This window comes from Channa argus, chromosome 16 (assembly GCF_033026475.1).
Source record: "Channa argus isolate prfri chromosome 16, Channa argus male v1.0, whole genome shotgun sequence".
Lineage (NCBI taxonomy): Eukaryota > Metazoa > Chordata > Actinopteri > Anabantiformes > Channidae > Channa > Channa argus.
The window spans coordinates 15,922,951-15,940,443 of record NC_090212.1 but is presented as its reverse complement, the minus strand read 5'-3'; the positions used below and the strand labels follow the sequence as shown (position 1 = coordinate 15,940,443).

General features: G+C 40.4%; 2 protein-coding genes across 21 annotated transcripts in view; both read right to left on the bottom strand.

Annotated features, from left to right (window-relative positions):
- tnika (TRAF2 and NCK interacting kinase a) overlaps nucleotides 1–868 on the bottom strand; it is a 55,226-nt gene extending 54,358 nt beyond the window's left edge. For 8 of the 18 annotated variants that reach the window (XM_067478581.1, XM_067478585.1, XM_067478586.1 and 5 more), the window contains exon 1: nucleotides 448–867. In XM_067478581.1, the coding sequence (XP_067334682.1) occupies nucleotides 448–504 (57 nt within the window). In that variant the 5' untranslated portion in view covers nucleotides 505–867. Of the gene's footprint in view, nucleotides 1–447 lie in introns of all 18 variants that reach the window. The other 10 variants (XM_067478589.1, XM_067478595.1, XM_067478596.1 and 7 more) reach the window with 3 other exon arrangements.
- A 2,156-nt stretch (nucleotides 869–3,024) lies between these two features.
- pld1a (phospholipase D1a) overlaps nucleotides 3,025–17,493 on the bottom strand; it is a 28,279-nt gene continuing 13,810 nt past the window's right edge. For all 3 annotated transcript variants that reach the window (XM_067479707.1, XM_067479706.1, XM_067479710.1), the window contains 18 exons: nucleotides 16,752–16,904; nucleotides 15,953–16,102; nucleotides 15,188–15,271; nucleotides 12,747–12,828; nucleotides 12,077–12,187; nucleotides 11,712–11,897; nucleotides 10,918–11,131; nucleotides 10,601–10,729; nucleotides 10,286–10,404; nucleotides 9,992–10,105; nucleotides 9,087–9,197; nucleotides 8,879–8,967; nucleotides 8,600–8,713; nucleotides 8,371–8,420; nucleotides 8,126–8,260; nucleotides 6,355–6,508; nucleotides 6,033–6,150; nucleotides 3,025–5,801 (listed from right to left, as the gene is read on the bottom strand). In XM_067479707.1, the coding sequence (XP_067335808.1) occupies nucleotides 5,577–5,801; nucleotides 6,033–6,150; nucleotides 6,355–6,508; nucleotides 8,126–8,260; nucleotides 8,371–8,420; nucleotides 8,600–8,713; nucleotides 8,879–8,967; nucleotides 9,087–9,197; nucleotides 9,992–10,105; nucleotides 10,286–10,404; nucleotides 10,601–10,729; nucleotides 10,918–11,131; nucleotides 11,712–11,897; nucleotides 12,077–12,187; nucleotides 12,747–12,828; nucleotides 15,188–15,271; nucleotides 15,953–16,102; nucleotides 16,752–16,904 (2,338 nt within the window). In that variant the 3' untranslated portion in view covers nucleotides 3,025–5,576. The remainder of the gene's footprint in view (nucleotides 5,802–6,032; nucleotides 6,151–6,354; nucleotides 6,509–8,125; nucleotides 8,261–8,370; nucleotides 8,421–8,599; nucleotides 8,714–8,878; nucleotides 8,968–9,086; nucleotides 9,198–9,991; nucleotides 10,106–10,285; nucleotides 10,405–10,600; nucleotides 10,730–10,917; nucleotides 11,132–11,711; nucleotides 11,898–12,076; nucleotides 12,188–12,746; nucleotides 12,829–15,187; nucleotides 15,272–15,952; nucleotides 16,103–16,751; nucleotides 16,905–17,493) is intronic.

Here is a 17,493-nt window from a genome sequence, read left to right as displayed (position 1 = left end):
GGTACACAAACCCACATATCCAGGTCAGCAGAATCTCAGCTACAACCTCAGTGCAGCAGCGCACCACCAGCATTCCTGGTAGCTACTGAACTGAATGAAGATAACTCTTCAGATCCACTAGCCAGCTGTCATGTTATTTAATGTCTCTATATATAATTTGATCTATAATCTGACACATTGTGGCGGCCTGTCTCCCACACATCCGCCTCTTGCAGCTCCTCTCCTGCGCTCTCCTGCCGGTTGCTATTCAGGGAGCGCTGTCAGGTGCAAGGAGAAGGATAAACGCGAAAACACACACACACACACACACACACACACACACACACACACACACACACACACACACACATACATACACGCACGCACACACGCACGCGTTTGCACACACACAGAGTTTGTTCGAGATGTAGCCATATTTTAAATATGTCAAAAGCCACATCTTCTTACCCTTAAACAAGACAGGTCGATTTCATCCAGACTCCGAGCTGGAGAGTCACTCGCCATGATGGAGGACACAAAAAGCCGCCCTCAGTTGCCCGATATGCCGAAATGGCCTTTGCGGTCACGACTGTGTGATCTTCTGTGCTGCTCAGTCTCTAGTGTCCTCTCTCTGTCTCTCTGTCTCTCTCTCCTTCAAAATAAAAACAGTCCCTTTCTTGGTCAGCAGCGGGACGTGCCTCGGGCCGGGAGCGCAAAGCTAGAGCGCAAACAAGCGGATGGGAAGCAAGAGCGCCGTGCACAGCAGGACCCCCAGGTCCATGTCTGCAGGATGGATACGGTACAGAGAAAGGTGAAGCACTTGCTGTGGATAGTGGTTCGCTGCTACTGTTTGTCTTGTCTAGTCTTGCAGCCGCTGCTGTGACAGCCAGTGGATATACAGAGAGGGGGGGGGGGGGGGGGGACTGCCTCCTGCCACAGAAAACCCCGCCCAGCACCAGGCGTGGTTTTCTGAGGCAGTAGGGAGTCCCAAACTTTTTTTTTTGTTTATTTCTTTTTTAAGACTCTTCTTGGCCTGCGCTGTTTTGAAATAGACAAGCACTATTAATAATGTGTTTTTAGTCATTTACTCCTTGAATCTGAAGATAATTAAACGTACACAGATCTGATGCTCTAGACTTCTGCAGAAACATGATTTATGGGGTGCATGTGCATCAGGAAGTAGATTAGATCAGATTGCTTCACTTTTTGCACATTTGACTTTATTGTAAATGCATTTTAAATCTATCTATCTTTTCATCTATCTATCTATCAAAACTGATCTATCCCTAAAGCTGTAGCTACAAAAAAATGATACAAACAATATTTGTTAAAATCAAATAGATCCATAAGCTAAACAACGTTTCGGGTCTGTTGACCTCAAATTAAACCTGATTAAAGATTCAAGTAAATAAAAACTCGTATAGAGGGATTCAGCCACAGCCACATCTCCCATTTGTAAAGGAGAAATTTTGGTTGGGATTTTAATTTGCAATTTTTTAAAACTTATATGTTTTTAGTTTGTGATGATGGATTGTGGCGGGTAGATTGAAGGGAACAACAACTGCATCAAGTTCAGTAGTTTGTAAAAGTGTTGTTTTTCTTAAGGGAGTATTTGGACTTTTCTACTTACAGAAAACTTTATACAATGTACTTGTTGCTTCAATTTGAGAAAAACAATTGAAGTGACGTTTGTTTTGAAGTACTTTTTTGCCAGAAACGTCTGTGTGTTTCGTGAGTATGTTTGTGTTCTCCTGCTACACACGTGTTAGTGCTGAGGATGATTTGCCTATTGCTTTAGACACACACTATCAAAGCTTGTGCCAAAAACCTGTCAAGACTTTATTAGCTTCTTTATTAGCTTCTAATGAGTAACCATGAAAATTTCTCATGACTTGAAAACAACGTGTCACAACCCCGGCCCTGAGGAAACCATGCTCTGCTTGTTTTTCGACTATACCTGAAAAACCCACTATGTATCAACATATTACTCAAGTGAGTTATGTCAGTCAGAAGCTGTTGAAGTGCAGGAATCTTTCAGTTGATTGACGTACCACACCTGATACAGGTACAATCAACAGTGCGCAGGGCACTAGTTTGGTTGGAATAGTCAGAAAACAAGCAGAACAGGAGAGTCCCTGAGCATAAGGGTTGAAAAAAAGGTCACGTAAACAATATCAAGTCAAACAAGACACCACGATGACAAACATATTTGTCCATTGATCACTAACTACAAGACTTTTGCCTGGTGAAAACTTTTCTCTTTTAAAAACTTGTCTCCAGTCTTGAGGTTGCAAATTGACATTAGAGACTTTTTTATTTTGTTTGTCCTTTCGGCTTATCCCGTGAGTTCAGGGTCGCCACAGCGGATCATTGTTGATTTGACATTTTTTACTGTCAAATCAACAATGGGTTGTGCCCTTCCTGACACACCCTCCCCAATTTCTACCGGCCTTAGACTGGCACTGCACAGCTGGGGATGGGAATGGGCTGCTAGGGGTTCAGTGTCTTGCCCAGAGACACTGAACACAGACACTTATAGCCGGGACCAGGGATCGAACCACTGACCCTGTGGTCCATGGACGACTCCCTTACCAAGTAACAGCCGCCCCCTATCTTTCCAAAGAAGAACCCTGGGTTCAAAAGTCTGTTGCCTAAGTTTTGAAATCACATCAGGTGTTAAACTATTTTCTACAGAATTTCTTCTTGAAATTGGTTTCGTTTTATTTGTCATTTCTAAAACCACAGCAGCTCAGTGGAATTTGAAAGCTCCTTTTTCATATAAACATGTCAGTCATGTGATTTACAATGAACAATCACCTGTATGATCATGTTGTTTGTCCTGCTGCATGAACTTGGGGATGACTTATATAACAGTTGGCACTGAGTAGGGATTTCGTTAGAAATTACTCAGCAGTAGGTGGTTAGGTTTAAAAAAAAACTTTTGGTGGATTTAACACATTCAGAACTTTTCCATACTGTGGCTTCCATTAAACCTGCAGATTTAGGCACCTCTTTTTTTAAACTAAACATTAAAAACAAACTCAATCAGAATCAGAAAACTGTTTATTGCCAGGCGGCACAGTCAAGACCACTTAACAGTACTAGGATTTTGTCTTGGTGTCAGGTGCATACAGATAATCTAGAATATAAAGTTAGAATGCAAAGGAGTGACAAACAACAAATATAAAGTGTGTACACTTTTACATTAATTTGATTTCCAGCTTGTGACAGACAGAAATAACAATGTCCGTAATAGTTTTTATTTTTATTTTTTAAGGAAAAAAACTGAAGTTTGTTTTATACATACAAATATAGTTATTTTTTGAAAAAGAAAACTGAAACCTCGGCTTTACAAAAGTATTCACACTCTTTGCTGGGGCAGTCAGGTACATCCAATTTGCTTTAAGTTTCCTTCAAATCAGAACATGATTGAAATCCACCTGCAGCAAAGTGAAATGCCTGGACACAGTTTAGTACAGTAGGCAGATAGAATAAAGAAGTCCTTGAAGCTCCAGAGTGCAAGAGGCCTGAGACCTCAAACGTAAACTCAATCATCTGAAGCAATCACCCAAGACATCACTGTTGAGGCTTCAGAACAATTTTCTGGGTTCCAGCCAAAGCCAAAAAGTGATTGTGTACAAATATCGTCTTAAGCAACTGCGTGTTTTTGTCTGCCATCGTAGCCAAACAGAAGTTGCAGCTTGGGAAACAGGTTTGTGGTGTAACAAACAGGAAATCTTTCAAACGGTTGGGCCGAAGAGTTTTGCATCGATCCTTCAAAGAGATGCACATATTAAAAAAATAAATAAAAATAAAACAATCCAAATTTCCAAAGGAAATTTTATTTGTTAGCCATTTAAAGTATGTGTTACACTGTGTTAAATAAAGAGACAGAAATTAGAAATACTTTCAACTGTACAAAAAAAAAGTAAAGTATTGTACATAAAGATCATTTAAAGTAGACCAGCTGAACTGAGGGTACAAAGAGTTGATGGAAAAGACTGGTGTTTGATGGTCTTGATAAAGAAACAGGCTTAATTACAAATCCACAACCATCCGTACAATGCTTAAGAAGTGTGGACTGATTTGTATTTAAAAATAAATGCACTGACAAATACAGCAAAGTTACACAACCAAATGTGGTCGAAATCAATACAAAGTGAAAAAAATGTTTTTACTTTTTGTATTCGTGGAAACAAAGAGCATATTACCATTATCACTTTAGATAACATTTGTCAATATCCGGTTCCCATTTAAAAAATAAACCTTTTTCTTTTAATCAGTTTGATTACAATGCATTATCTGCTTCTAATAAATACACAATAGCAGACACCAGTGATTCAAATGTTGAGTGTGTCACATAGTTACCAAAATACACAAAAGGTTAATTTCGAGGATTTCAAATGAGTGGTTCCTAAACTTCACATTCAAGGGGCTTTGTCATCCAACAACATACTCTTGACGGAAATGGAAAGTGATATTAGTCGGCACAGAGGCCATACATTCACATTAACAAAATAAGTCCAGTACCTCATATTCAACATGCATAAAAATCCCTCGAAATAAGCTGAAATGACTATAAATATGGAAGCACAACTAAAAAACTACAAACTGTAATTTTCATAGGAAAGCTTTGTAGTTTTAGGAAGCTAGCACCATCTATTGAGCAAAGACGAAATTGCTTGTTTGAATTTGTGGGCCGATTGTCTCATCCATTGGCCACTGGCACAAACGTTTCATGTCGTCTTACTTTTCAAAGTGTATGACAACGTGGCCCTGACTTGACTCTTGTACCCAGGTCAACTCAATATACTTTGTGTTGATTCATTTTTACTTTAGCTGTATAGAACATCAAGTGTTTTCTGCGACAAAACACTTGATGTTTTTTTTTTCTTCCAGAGTTGTGATTGGTACATGCGTCATGTTAATGAGGTTCTTTGTTAGTAAATCATGCAACTCTACTGAACAGGTGATATTGTGATCATTTGCATCAACAGTGAAGAGCAAGCGTGTGTTGTTGATTTGTTGTACAGAAAAGGTGATTTTTATAAAAACTCATCAAGAGCAGAACATACGCAAGGTCACCAAATCTTCACCGAGGTCACATACAACAAACATTTCACTGATGCACCTTACGAGCATTTAGCAAGTCACATGCATATTCATCATGTTTTGTGACACCTTTTAAGAGATGATTATTAGCACTGTTGTCTTTTCTCGTGGTCCATCCAAATATTCAGAGTTGAGTTTTATTCTTAAAACCTCGCCACCATGTTTCTTGTCTCCACAGTGACAATGCAGCTCTAACCACTGACCTCAAATATTATGGTGTTTTTGTCCTTCATATATCCTAAAACTTAGTGCTTATCCTTTTAAGTCGTAACTACTGTTTAGTGTTGTTCATTAAAAGAGATTTGAGAGATTTGTCAAAGCCCAGTGGTTTCATCAGTCCAGAGGAAAGCTGTAAACCTGCCTCTCATCTCGGTTTTAAAGGCAATCTCTTGTAAATCCAGTAGTACGCATTCAGTGAGGATCACAATCCAGAGATTCAAGAAACTCAAGAGGCTGTTCAAATCAGATGTGGCACTGGGTTCCCTTTATGTCCAGATCTCAGTTGGGACCATGCCCTCCTTTGTTCCAACAGAGGGCATGAGGTTGTGCTCAGAAAGGAAGTCCAGGGGAAACTGTACCAGGAAGCCTCTGATTTTGCGCAATTCCTCCTGAGCACGGGCCACATCAGTCTGAGCCAGACCTGGTTTGGACTGGAACTGCTCCAGCTCCGACATGTTCCTAACCAGGGACGAAGGAAGGCAGCGAAATACCTGTAGCCAAAACACAGACATGTACTGCGAACAATGTTGTATAGTATATTTAAGAAACATTAGACAGTGATCTCTTATTGGCCATTTTAAAGAAGAGGAAGACTTGAAAAAGTGTTGACCACTCCTGTTCCCTGAGTGTGACAAGCTTTAGGTCCAACTTTATGCTGAAACCCAAAACAGTAAACCTAAACAGACCAACAACTTTCCCTTAAACCATCGTGTCTAACCTACCTTTTCGTAAATGGTGGCATTGCGGCCTGCTGTGGTCATCCACACCTCCTTATAGAAGCGATCACTGATAGGGTCAGACAGGTCAATGCTGCTGTCGGTGTGACCTCCAAGGATAGTCCTGTTCAAGGGAAAAAAGAGATAAGGAAATAAGGGAGTGAAGTGGGAGACAAAGAGAGGAGATAAGACAAGAAAACCAGATAATGTCAAATAAAATCATTAGCTGTAAAAAAAAAAAAGAAAAGAAAGAAAGAAAGAAAATATTACCTGAAATGTATAATGCACCACTCTCTTTTTGTTCACACTCAAACACACATGCACACACCTGAAGCATTCCAGGCGAAGCTGGAGCGCATAGGGACCAGCTTCGTAGCCCTGTCCATCCATCACAGAGGGAACTTTTTCAGAGTCCTCAACAACCACTGCCACCTCACTGTCACGTTTACCCAGCATGCTTCTGTCGTTGATGTTAGCAGAACCTGAAACAAACACAAAAAAAAACTACAGATGGGCCTAATCTCTGCTTCTGTGTTAATCCTTCTGTAAACATGAGTTATAATCGCGTTATAAATGATCCTAAGATCTTTGAACTCGTTGTTCAGCTGAGACGGTTTCAGACTGGACAATAAACATTTTGAGACTGAACTGCACCCTTTTATCCAGCAGATGGCAAAATAGCGCTATGTAGCACTGAACATAAACAGTCACGCAAAAGTTCAGTGTTGTTAAATTGTTGTTAATTTTGAGTAAAAATCCTCTGATCATAGTCTTAGTATCAGACAAATACAGTCTCAGACAAACAGCAACATAACTTTTTTGACTGTGTCATAATTTATTCAACAAAAACAAAATGACATTCAGGCAATAATCCCAACTCCCCTGTAGATCCACCTTAAGCAGCTTAAACTTGAAGTAATCGTTTCCTGTATGACTTACGAGTCTCTCACCTCATTGTGGAGGAATTATAGCCCATTGTTCTTTCCAACATTGGTGAAGCTCGATTCTTTAATGGCTACATTTAGCCATTAAATGTACTGGTCTGCTTCACATCATTCTCTTGTTGCACGAGCCAATTTCGACCAAGCTTTAGCTCTCGGACACATGGCCTCAGAATTCCCCCTTGAATTCTCTGGTATAGAGAGTAGTTCATGGTCCACTCACTGACTGCAAGGCACCCAGGTCACCCATTAAGGCCAAACAAGTCCACTGTGGTCTCGTCTGTCCATGGGACACTGTTCCAGAAGCCTTGTGGGTTGTTCAGATCCAGTGTTGCTTTCATGTTCTTTTTAAACAGAAGAGGCTTTCTCCCAGCGACTCTTCCAAACAAACCCTACTTGTTCACTCTTCTTCTGTTTGTGCTGTCGTGGACTTCAACAGTTTGCATGCTCAGTGAGGCCTGTACGATCTCAGGTGGAGCTATTGGGGGGGGTTTGTATTTATCTGATCATTGGGAAGATTGGCAAATGTCTTGAATGCTTCCCACTGCAACAATTGCTTCCCTAAGACCATTGCTTACAGTATGTCTTTCCCTTTCAGTATTGTGTTACTACACAACTGAATGCTCCACACCAGCAAACTGCCAAAACATCTGCTTTTATAGAGGTCTGTAGACCTGCTGATGATCAACTGATCCAGCGCTAATGATTAGCAGTGCCTGGCTGCAACTTTCCCTCTTAAATCCTATGGAAGTAGTATAGTAAGTGTATTGCAAACATGTTTATTTTTTCTTTTTGCCTTTGTTTTTGTTAAATAAATAAAGGCACAGTGAAAAACACAATTTTTTTTGTTATTGTTGGTCTGAGGTTATATTTGCATAATATTCAGACCAGCTACGATTACGATATGATTTTTCTTATGTTTTTACCCATACGAAACATGGAGTTTAAAGCGGGGGTACTACCTTTGCATATGACTGTGTAAATGATATTTCTATGCACACTTCTTAGCTGCACACATGGTGAAAGAAAGCAGCAGCCAGATTTTATGATTTATCACATTTAGCAGAATGATTAGTTGCCTCAAATAGTGGCTAGTGAAAACACAAGAAGAGAAAAAAAAGGAGATAGAGTATAAGACAGCAGACGAGACAGACTAACCGATGATGACTGTGTTGTCGTCTGCGATTAGCATCTTGCTGTGGACGTAGATAAGCTCTGTGACCAGGCGTCCTTCCAGTTCAGCATGAGTCCGCAGACCAGTGAAGGAGATGTAGTTCATCCAGTAGTCGTCCACTGGGAGGAGAAGAGCAAAGGTGAGTACAGCCGAGGAGAAACAAAAATTCCAGAGAGTGCAGGATTGTTTAATATTTTTTGATAGTTTGATAGTATGTTATTGTACTTACTCTCCTTTTTTAGCTGGGAGATGATGGAATACTCTCCTCGAATCATGGTCCTAAAGTAAAGACGCATGAGATTCAAAAACAGTACAGTATAGACACACTAGGCTTGAATTAAGTCGAACAAATGCACATTAGGACTGTTTAAATACTTTCACATCTGCTTTCTCATTTCCCATCTTTCTTCCTCTTTCTAACACTAAACTCCGACTTCTTAAGTTGCCATGTGGTTTACCTGTAGTTGAAGTGCATCACAGCCTGGATGGGGTTCCCTCCTCCTGTGGTGATGTCTCCCTCGAAACCAGGAAGCAGAGGGGTGACCACATACACACGGTACTTCCTTCCCTCCCTGTGGGCAAAAGTCCATCAGTTACGTAAAATCACGGACGCTCAGAGTGAAGAGAAGTAGAATTAAAGAGAAGACATGACATGTAGATATGTACTGCAAACCAGCCTTCCTTCCTATAACCACAAGTAACACATGCAAAGACAGAATTTAAATAAAGAGAAGTACTTGTGTGCTCTGATGATCCTTTCAATGATGGCATCGCCGATCTTGTTGTAGACCGTCCTGTTGTCGGCACAGCTGATGAAGAACTGGTTCTGAAAGCAGAAAAAGGAAGGACGCCACTGCCAAATAAACAAAGGGGAAGATCTTTTGCTCAAAATGAAAACAATGTCGTATGACAGTAGTTCTCGTCTAGCCATCACTGCTGCTTTACCTCGATGTAGATGTAGTGTTTGCTTTTGGCGATGACCTGGATGTAGGCATTATGGATGGACTCCTCGTGGTATTTTATGCCTGCCGACCAATCGGCTGCTGACCGCAACACCTGTTACGAGAGACATAGGACTGCTATGAATATTGTACTAGCAATAAGTGTCCTTAAATGTGGTGTATTAGAGTATTACAAACTAACCACCTTGTAGTTGTGACATTGTATTTTGTGAAGCCTTGTGTGACAAACCTCATTTCTCTCCATACAGTGGCACTTAAAAGTACTGCAAATGAAAAGGCTGCTTGTCCTCAAATCATATTTAAATCATTTTTTCTTACAGGACAAGTTCTACATCATAACAAATGTGATCAACCCTTAAAATGCGAAACTCGGCAAAGTTAAAACACAAACTTTCAAAAATAGAATAATTACTACACAGTCCAAATGCACCCTGTGTTTACAGCTGGTTCAAAATCAAACACACAAGTATGTAGCAAGTGAAACTGAATTGAAAAGAATGACTGTCTCTTAAAAGAAAAATCACAGCAGCATTTTACTTTGTATTTTAGTCAAGCATTTCACTCAAGGTTCAGTTCCTTTCAGCTAAAACCCTCAAGAGTCGGTCACAGCTGCTAACCTTTGTAGTTACATAACTTTTTGGCCCTTTTTGACACAGAGACTTTCTCCCCAACGTCTGCAGACTGGTATGTGGAAATACTGCAGGAAAGTGAGAGTTTATATGTGTGTGGTTGTGTTTTCAATGTAATTTTGGTCTATGGTCAGCTAACTTTCTCATTTTGGTTAATTATAAAGAAAGAAAGGAAAAAAAACACATTTTCCACATGACGTGTTTTATTTAAGTACGGAAAGGTAAAAATGTTATTTGGTGGTGTGTTCAGTTCCCTTACCTGCACTTTGGTGTTAACGCTGTTGGGGACCTGGTATTTGAGCTCACTGGCGGTGGAGTGAGACTTGGGCAGCAGGAATGGATAAGACAGAGAGCGATACTTTGGTTTCATTATCTGTAGGAGAGACAGTTGGGACATTGGCCATGAGAGACAGAAAGAGCAGAGTCAGCAACTGGAGAAAAGCTGAATGCATTTTTTAGACTGTTCCAGTCCAGCTGGGTTAGTGTTTATTATCCTGTTTTGTGTATTAAAACAGCAAAAAATATTACAGAGAGTGCGGGTGCGTTAAAGTACCTTAGTGAAGTTCCAGCGCTGAATGAAGTGTCTGGCCACGTCGCGGGCAGCTCTGCCATGAACCACAGAGGCAATGTCATGCCAAGGCATTCTGGGAGTGGTGTACCTGTCAATGAAGTCTGCAGAGAGAGGGAAGGTAAACACAGGAAAAAAAGAGTATAAATGGGACATGGAAAAATACACAAAAACACAAAGAAATCCAGTGTGTCAAAGTGAAAAAAAAAAACAAAATTATATTTCAGTGCAACTCAGTTCTACTTCATGCTAGTAAGAGTAAGATCTAAATAAGAGAGTGAGTGAGTGCGTGTACCAGACCATCAAAAGGTTTGTCCAGCTGGATCCAGTCCTTGAAGACAAAGTTGCAGTAATCTTTTCCATGCCAGAAGCGAGTGTTGCCCTGTAATTCTCCGACCCCGGTCTTGAGGCTTTGTACAGAACCACTCCCTACACACATACATAAAGAAAATATCATAGTAAATGGACTTTAATACAAAGCATTTGCCGATGTGCTCTTGAGCCAATTTCACCCACATCAATTTAGAGGTGGAGGTAATAGAGCAAGTTCCCCAACTTATACTCCAACACTCACACTCTGATTCTTTAAGCATGAACATGTGTATGAACATGTGTACCTGTGCTGTCCACACTGCTCACACTGTCTGCAGGCTGCAGAGGGTGTTTGTGCAGGTGTATGTACAGACTGAAGCGGGCCCTCCTGTTACGACCGATTCCCTTCAGCTTGGGCAAGTCCACCGGCTCACTGGGCGGCGTCCCTCGTCCGTTGCTCTGGGGGACACCATGGGCTGAGGGTACGCCTTTACCGGACGGTGTGTTGGTGGATGCAGCCTGAGGTTATGAAATGGCAGCTGAAACAAATGCTGTCTAATACGACTCAATTGTCCTTTAATATCCAAGTGGATACTTAAGACATTTTATGGCAACTTTCTATGGCATTTAGATATTACATGTAATAATTAATATTGCAGTACAGGCAGAGATTATAACCCTCATAGGGATTAGTGAAAAAACAAAATCACAAGTATCATTGCATGTTACTTGATATGCTTCAGAATTTAGAACAGGGATTAAACTTTGTTGGATTGGGGTAATAAAATAACTGTGATGTCAATAGGGTGGAATATATGTGTGTAGTTTTGCATGAAAATGCATATGTACTTGTGTTTCTGCTCATAAAATAAAGAGACCTGTTTAATAAATGGTACTGAAGGTGTTTTGTTTTTTATGCTGTGCTACTTCATCATTTCCCCGCTGTGCAACTGGCTCCGAATGAAATAGTTTTCTCCATGTCCTCTCCTCTCTTCCTGCAGCTCATTTTTGAACCATTTGTCAGGAAAACAGCATTTACTGCCTAGAACATTTTGATTAGTTCTTTTTTTTTGTTTGTGTGTGTATGTGTGTGTCTGACCAGCTCCAAAGCCACAGAGCGTGTAACGCTGCCAACATCCGTCAGCCGATGCTCTCTGTCATCCCAGCGACCATATGCCAGGTCGATCCCGCCTACAAATGCCACTGATTGGTCGATGACAACGATCTTCTCGTGATGTGCCCACAGATACACGGAGGAGGAGACGTGGTCCGGATGGCGCATCACCTGGGCCACAAACATGAAAGAAACACATGGATTTACTTGGACTGTACATAGGTGGCATTCAAATTCATTTCATTTTTGGACATTGAAAAAAAGATGGAATATAATTAATTTATAATCTAGAAAGTAGTTTACAATGGACAGCCTGGGGCACTTTGTTGGCACAGTTGCCACTCAGTTACCTTGATGTTGGGGTGAAGGTGCATGAGGGTCCTCTTGCTGTAGCCAGAGTTGATGCCTAGTGCGAGCTCCACTTCCTTATACAGCATCACAAAGATTCGCACTCCCTGTTGCTGTGGAAACACAAAGTGAACAACATACGTTTCTTCCATGTTTTGTTGGTTGCAGTTAAACACTTTCTACTTGTTGTTTTTTGTTACTCACAACAGACAAAATAGGCCTAAAATACGGTGTGGTGTGGCAGAGAAGGGTGACTACATTCTACTGTATATTTAATGGGTTTGCTCATATTTATTAAAGGGCCTGGAACTGGAGTTTTTTTATGCCCCACCACAGACACGGATGACAGCAGATCTTTCCTTCATGACTTACATATTCATTCCCAAGTGCTTTTGGTGTATACCAGACGCGTTCCCCCTTTTAAATTATTTTTATTGCTATTAATTTGTTGTTGTTAACATTTAAAATTTAAGTGGACCAAGACTGATGCTGCATATGTAAAATGTCATACTTTTCAATTATTCCTACTATTACTATTATTCCTTCATAAAGCACACAGCCAGACAGGGGTGGGAGAATGGCTTTATCTTATCTCCCCAAAAACGGTAACTCGTCTCTTTTTTAAGCTATTTGTTTTTTAGTTTTCAGCATTGCATCACAAAGTCAACTTACCGCTTTGCGCTTGAGGGTACAGTCTAGTCTCCACCTGTTGCCCTCCACTACAGGTCTCTTCAGAAAGATCTCTGGACTCAGCCTGACCAACACAGAGAGCAAGAGACAGGAAGAGACTGAGAAACAATGATATATCCCTGTCAGGCCTCAACATGAACTGATCACTACAATAAAAAAAAGTCAAATGAAAAGAATATTTCTATTCACCCTTTACAGTTATAAGACTTTTTAGAGACTTAAAACATAACAGACATGACATAATGATATGGTCTAATGAGTCACTCACATTGGCATTCCAAGCTTACATGACTACAATGCCATTGGCTCACATTGCACAGGCTGACACCCCATTGGTTAAGACCATAAGCCCAGTGATTACTGCCTTGGAACAGAGGGATTTGAGCCACGTCAAACAGTCACACATTTGGCTCTAAGGGAGCATAAACTATTATATTTTAGACTATAACTGAATGCTTTACCTGTGTACATCCAAACAAACTGTGTTTATTTCCTAACAGGAAACGCTTCACAGAATGCAAGTAAAGACCTGAAAGGTATAAATACTATATACTGTACTATACTATGCTAAGCATTTAGGCTGCTTATTGATTTATTGATTACACTTACATGTTTGAAATAATATATCCCAGGTTATTATATCCTCTGGGAATAATAAAGTTAAGTGGATATAGAGAAACAGTGAACCTTGGTCGACTTAAACAGTTTCCACATTGACATGAACCCGTCATCTGACAACAGGATTTTACAAAATGCTAATGTTAATGTTAATGTTACCATGTAGTGTGGTTGTACAAGATGTTTAGAAAGAACACACAAGAACACACAAACAGCCGGAGACATAAAAGTTACAGAGGAATAAACTGATAGAGACTGCATCCATCTGTCAATGTATTTCTATTCTCGGCATGTAGATGAAGCTGTATTTAGAGGACAAACCACTGCAAGACATGGCTTCGCAGAGAGCCAGGACCTGTGAGTAAATCATAATGCTAAACATGCACAACACTGACCGGGTATGAGCCTGATAAGCAGTCACTAATTTGGACGCATGCTACTATTTTAACAGCATCATCTTAGCATGTTGTAGTAGAATACGGCTGAATGCCTGCTCTTTCTTTGGAACTTTCGCAGTTAACCAGTTCCATTTCGAAGCTTCGGAGAGAGGATTACAAACTGTAACAGGTGCGCAGTACAAAGATTTGTAATTATAGATATTCATGCAGTCAATACAAAAAATCTATATGACATATCTTGTAGTCATGACAACAAGCTTACCCTGCTGTATAATGGATTGACTTTTTTACTCTATTCAGATGTTGAAACGAGATATTAGATGTGTGTGCATGGCTGTGTGTGTGTATGTGTGTGAGAGAGAAAGAGAGAGACAGATAGAGAAACAAATCGTACTGAACTGAACTGTGAATGTGTTATGGTATGTGTCTATGATTAACCCGACCTAAAGAATCTTCCCTCTTTCTTAATTGGCTACTATTCAGTGTTCTTTTCCTTAACAATCCCTCTCTGGGGACTGAATGATTTTATTTCTCTCAGGGTTAGACAGAGTGAATCACTGTGGTAACCTGTGCTGCTTGAACCAAATCAAACTTGTCAGCGCTCCAACTTTTAAACAATGAGGTCTAATCATGCAGCAATCGATCATTAGGGGGCCGGGGATTAAAGAGCAATGAGGATTGGTTTATAGAGGAGGATTTTTAATAAACAGACTAATGAATGGGAGTTTTCTCTGGTTGTTCTGTTATGAACTTAATTGTGAAATGTGGAATTCAATAAATGTTCAGTGTCTCTGGAGTGGATCATGTTTTATGAGTAAGGCAACTAAAATTGGGGGCCTGGTGGCTCAGTGGTAGAGCAATGGGTTGGGGTGCAGTAGGAAGTTGGTTCAAATCCCACACCACCAGGTGTAGCCCCACCCAGCCACCAAGGGCAACCCCAGTGACCACTCCCGAGCCCGGATAAAAATGAGGGGCTGCAGCAGGAAGGGCGTACACGTTCTAAATCAACGTGAGGAACAGATTCCACTATGGCAGGGGACAAGCTGAAAGCCACTGACTTTCAGTGAACTCAGCAGATGTACAGATGAGTCAAATAATTGCATTCTCCCTTTGAATTTATATGTTTTAATACTATACAACTCAAACCATTTAATTTAGCCTTACTTTATATTTTTAGCTATTTTTGTATATATACAAGATCCATGTCCATCAAGTTATGTCTCTTCATTAAAACCAGGCCTGTCTGAAGAAAGTTGCAGCGGCACCATTAATGTTAGGCGCTATAACAAGACAGATATAGCCCACGTAGCAGTTCAGCTCCGCGTCTCACACTTCAGTTAGACAACAGACACTTTGACCAATATCTTTCATGTCACGCATGTGTAAATAAAACACGCTGGAGCTCACCACCAGTCAGTGATAAAGATCTCCTCTTTAGCCTCCTCCAAAGCATCGGCCACGTCTTCCATGTACGTCTTTCCATTCACGTACCTGCAAATAAATATTACAGTTGCTCTGAATGACTTGCGAAAGCAGACATATCTGTCACACATACAGTGCCTACAAACACAGATCAGCAATGGGTAGTTTCACTTTGAAGCTACTTGTCACAGCTTGTCTCAACTGCAACCAAATCATAAAAAAGTGCTCACAAAAACAACGAAAACAATATGTCCTGTAGAGGACACGTTATTGAAAGGAATTACTTAACTTTACCGGTTGTACTCCCCTATGAGGCTGAGACTACACCCATAACTGTGTCATCATGACAGAGCTGTCTTTTTCCATTAGCTCACGTCATCATTTTCCCTGTGGGCTCTGTGCAGAGAGCCATAACAATGTAATAGCAATATCACACCAGTGATTCAAAATCACAGAGTTTGTCAGCTGAGGAGGAGAGCATACAAATACCAGGACTGAAACCTCGCAAAGCATCCCCCCCCCAAAAAAAACCCAAGAGTGGACAGCTTGGTCCACTGAATACATCCTCATGGTTACCAGTGAAAGACTAACACGGGAAGGCAGATCCTTAAAGTCAGTATTTTTTAACCTATTTTTTTTACTTTCCCATGTGCCGTTTTCTTGTACAGCACATAGATTCATTATATTTTTTAAATTCTGCGTCATGTCAGTAGCAGCTCCTCCAGATGTGTTCTAACCCAGTGTAGTTACCACTTGGCAGGGATGTTTTCCTGTTCCTGTGCAAACGATCCGAAGCGGTGATCACGCAGAAAAGCCTTCCCATGATTCCTCACAAAGCTCTCAATGCTCTGACCCCACCAGCGGGCGTGTCTGTAGCTGCTGCATTTAAACACCAGAGTCCTGCACACATGCAAGCACAGACACAGTGGAAGGAACATTTGAGCATATTTGTCTCTGCTCACACACTGAGATACATCTATTCACTATTTTTACATTTCAATGCCATAAACGAGGCAGCTCTTGAGCCTAATAGCTGAACATGTTGCTGAACAGTAAATCAAAGCATTTGTATTGTTTCTTGAGTGAGATAAACGAGCTGATAATTATTCGTAAAAGAAAAATCTTGTTGAAGAGTGTTGAAAATGACAGGATCTAAAGCTATCAATCCAGACTGTTCCAAGCAATGTAGGTGTGATTTTTAGGTTCACTAATCGTTTATTTGTTTGTTTTCAATAAAACAATTTCGTTTTATTGCACAAAATCGTTGTGTAAGAAATTAATGAGGCAGACTGAAGCACGGGTAATAATTATCTAATTACAGCGTTTGGAATAAAGTTTTATATCATAAAACAATGATATCTTGTTTTTTTGCTGCTTTTAAAGTATGATGCCCACTTTTTCAATTGTACACACACACACACACACACACACACACGCACACACACACACACACACACACACACACACACACACACACGCGCACACACACACACACACACACACACACACACACACACACACACACACACACACACACACAAAGTATAACCTGGAGAGGCTATCAATCCGAACTCCATGTTTGGTCTCTGTGTCTTTGGAGTCCATCTTGATGCTGAACTCTTTATCCACCAGCAAGACGAAGGAGATGGCCCCTGAGTCTGGCTTCATGTACAGCAAACATGAGTCTTTCACCACCAGCCAGCTACACAACACACACAATTTCCATTAGCAATGTAATCGTAGACAATGAGGAGTTATGTGTCTGTGAACGTTTCTTCAGATCTCGATGGACTGTGTGGATTTATTGTTCTCACAAAAAAGCTGTAGGAAGAAAATCATCATGAGGATGTAGGTGGAGGAGCCGAGTGTCTTAAAAGTGTGGGATTCATGTGTTAGCTTTAGAAAAATCACAATCAAACCTCCACACACAACAATTCATCTACTTTAGGAGAATGATAAAAGAAACAAACATAAAAAAAGCAAGTATGTGGTTTAAAGATGCTACAAATGTTTTGTTAACAACAAATAAAATTGTAAACAGTAAAATAAGGGTAATGTCCTGTGATAGCTTCCTGTCCAACATTTGAGACTGTAGTGTTTTTTTTGTACATAATAATTATCCCATTTACACTTTGACAAGTTAGCTAGAAAAAGTAAAAGTGTTTGTTCTTGTCTTCAATAACCACAACATATTAATGATGTCCACCATAAACATTTTTTGATTTATTGTCATGTTACTGCAATATGTAGGACAATAATAAACTAAGACAAGGACAGAGGTAACCACATAC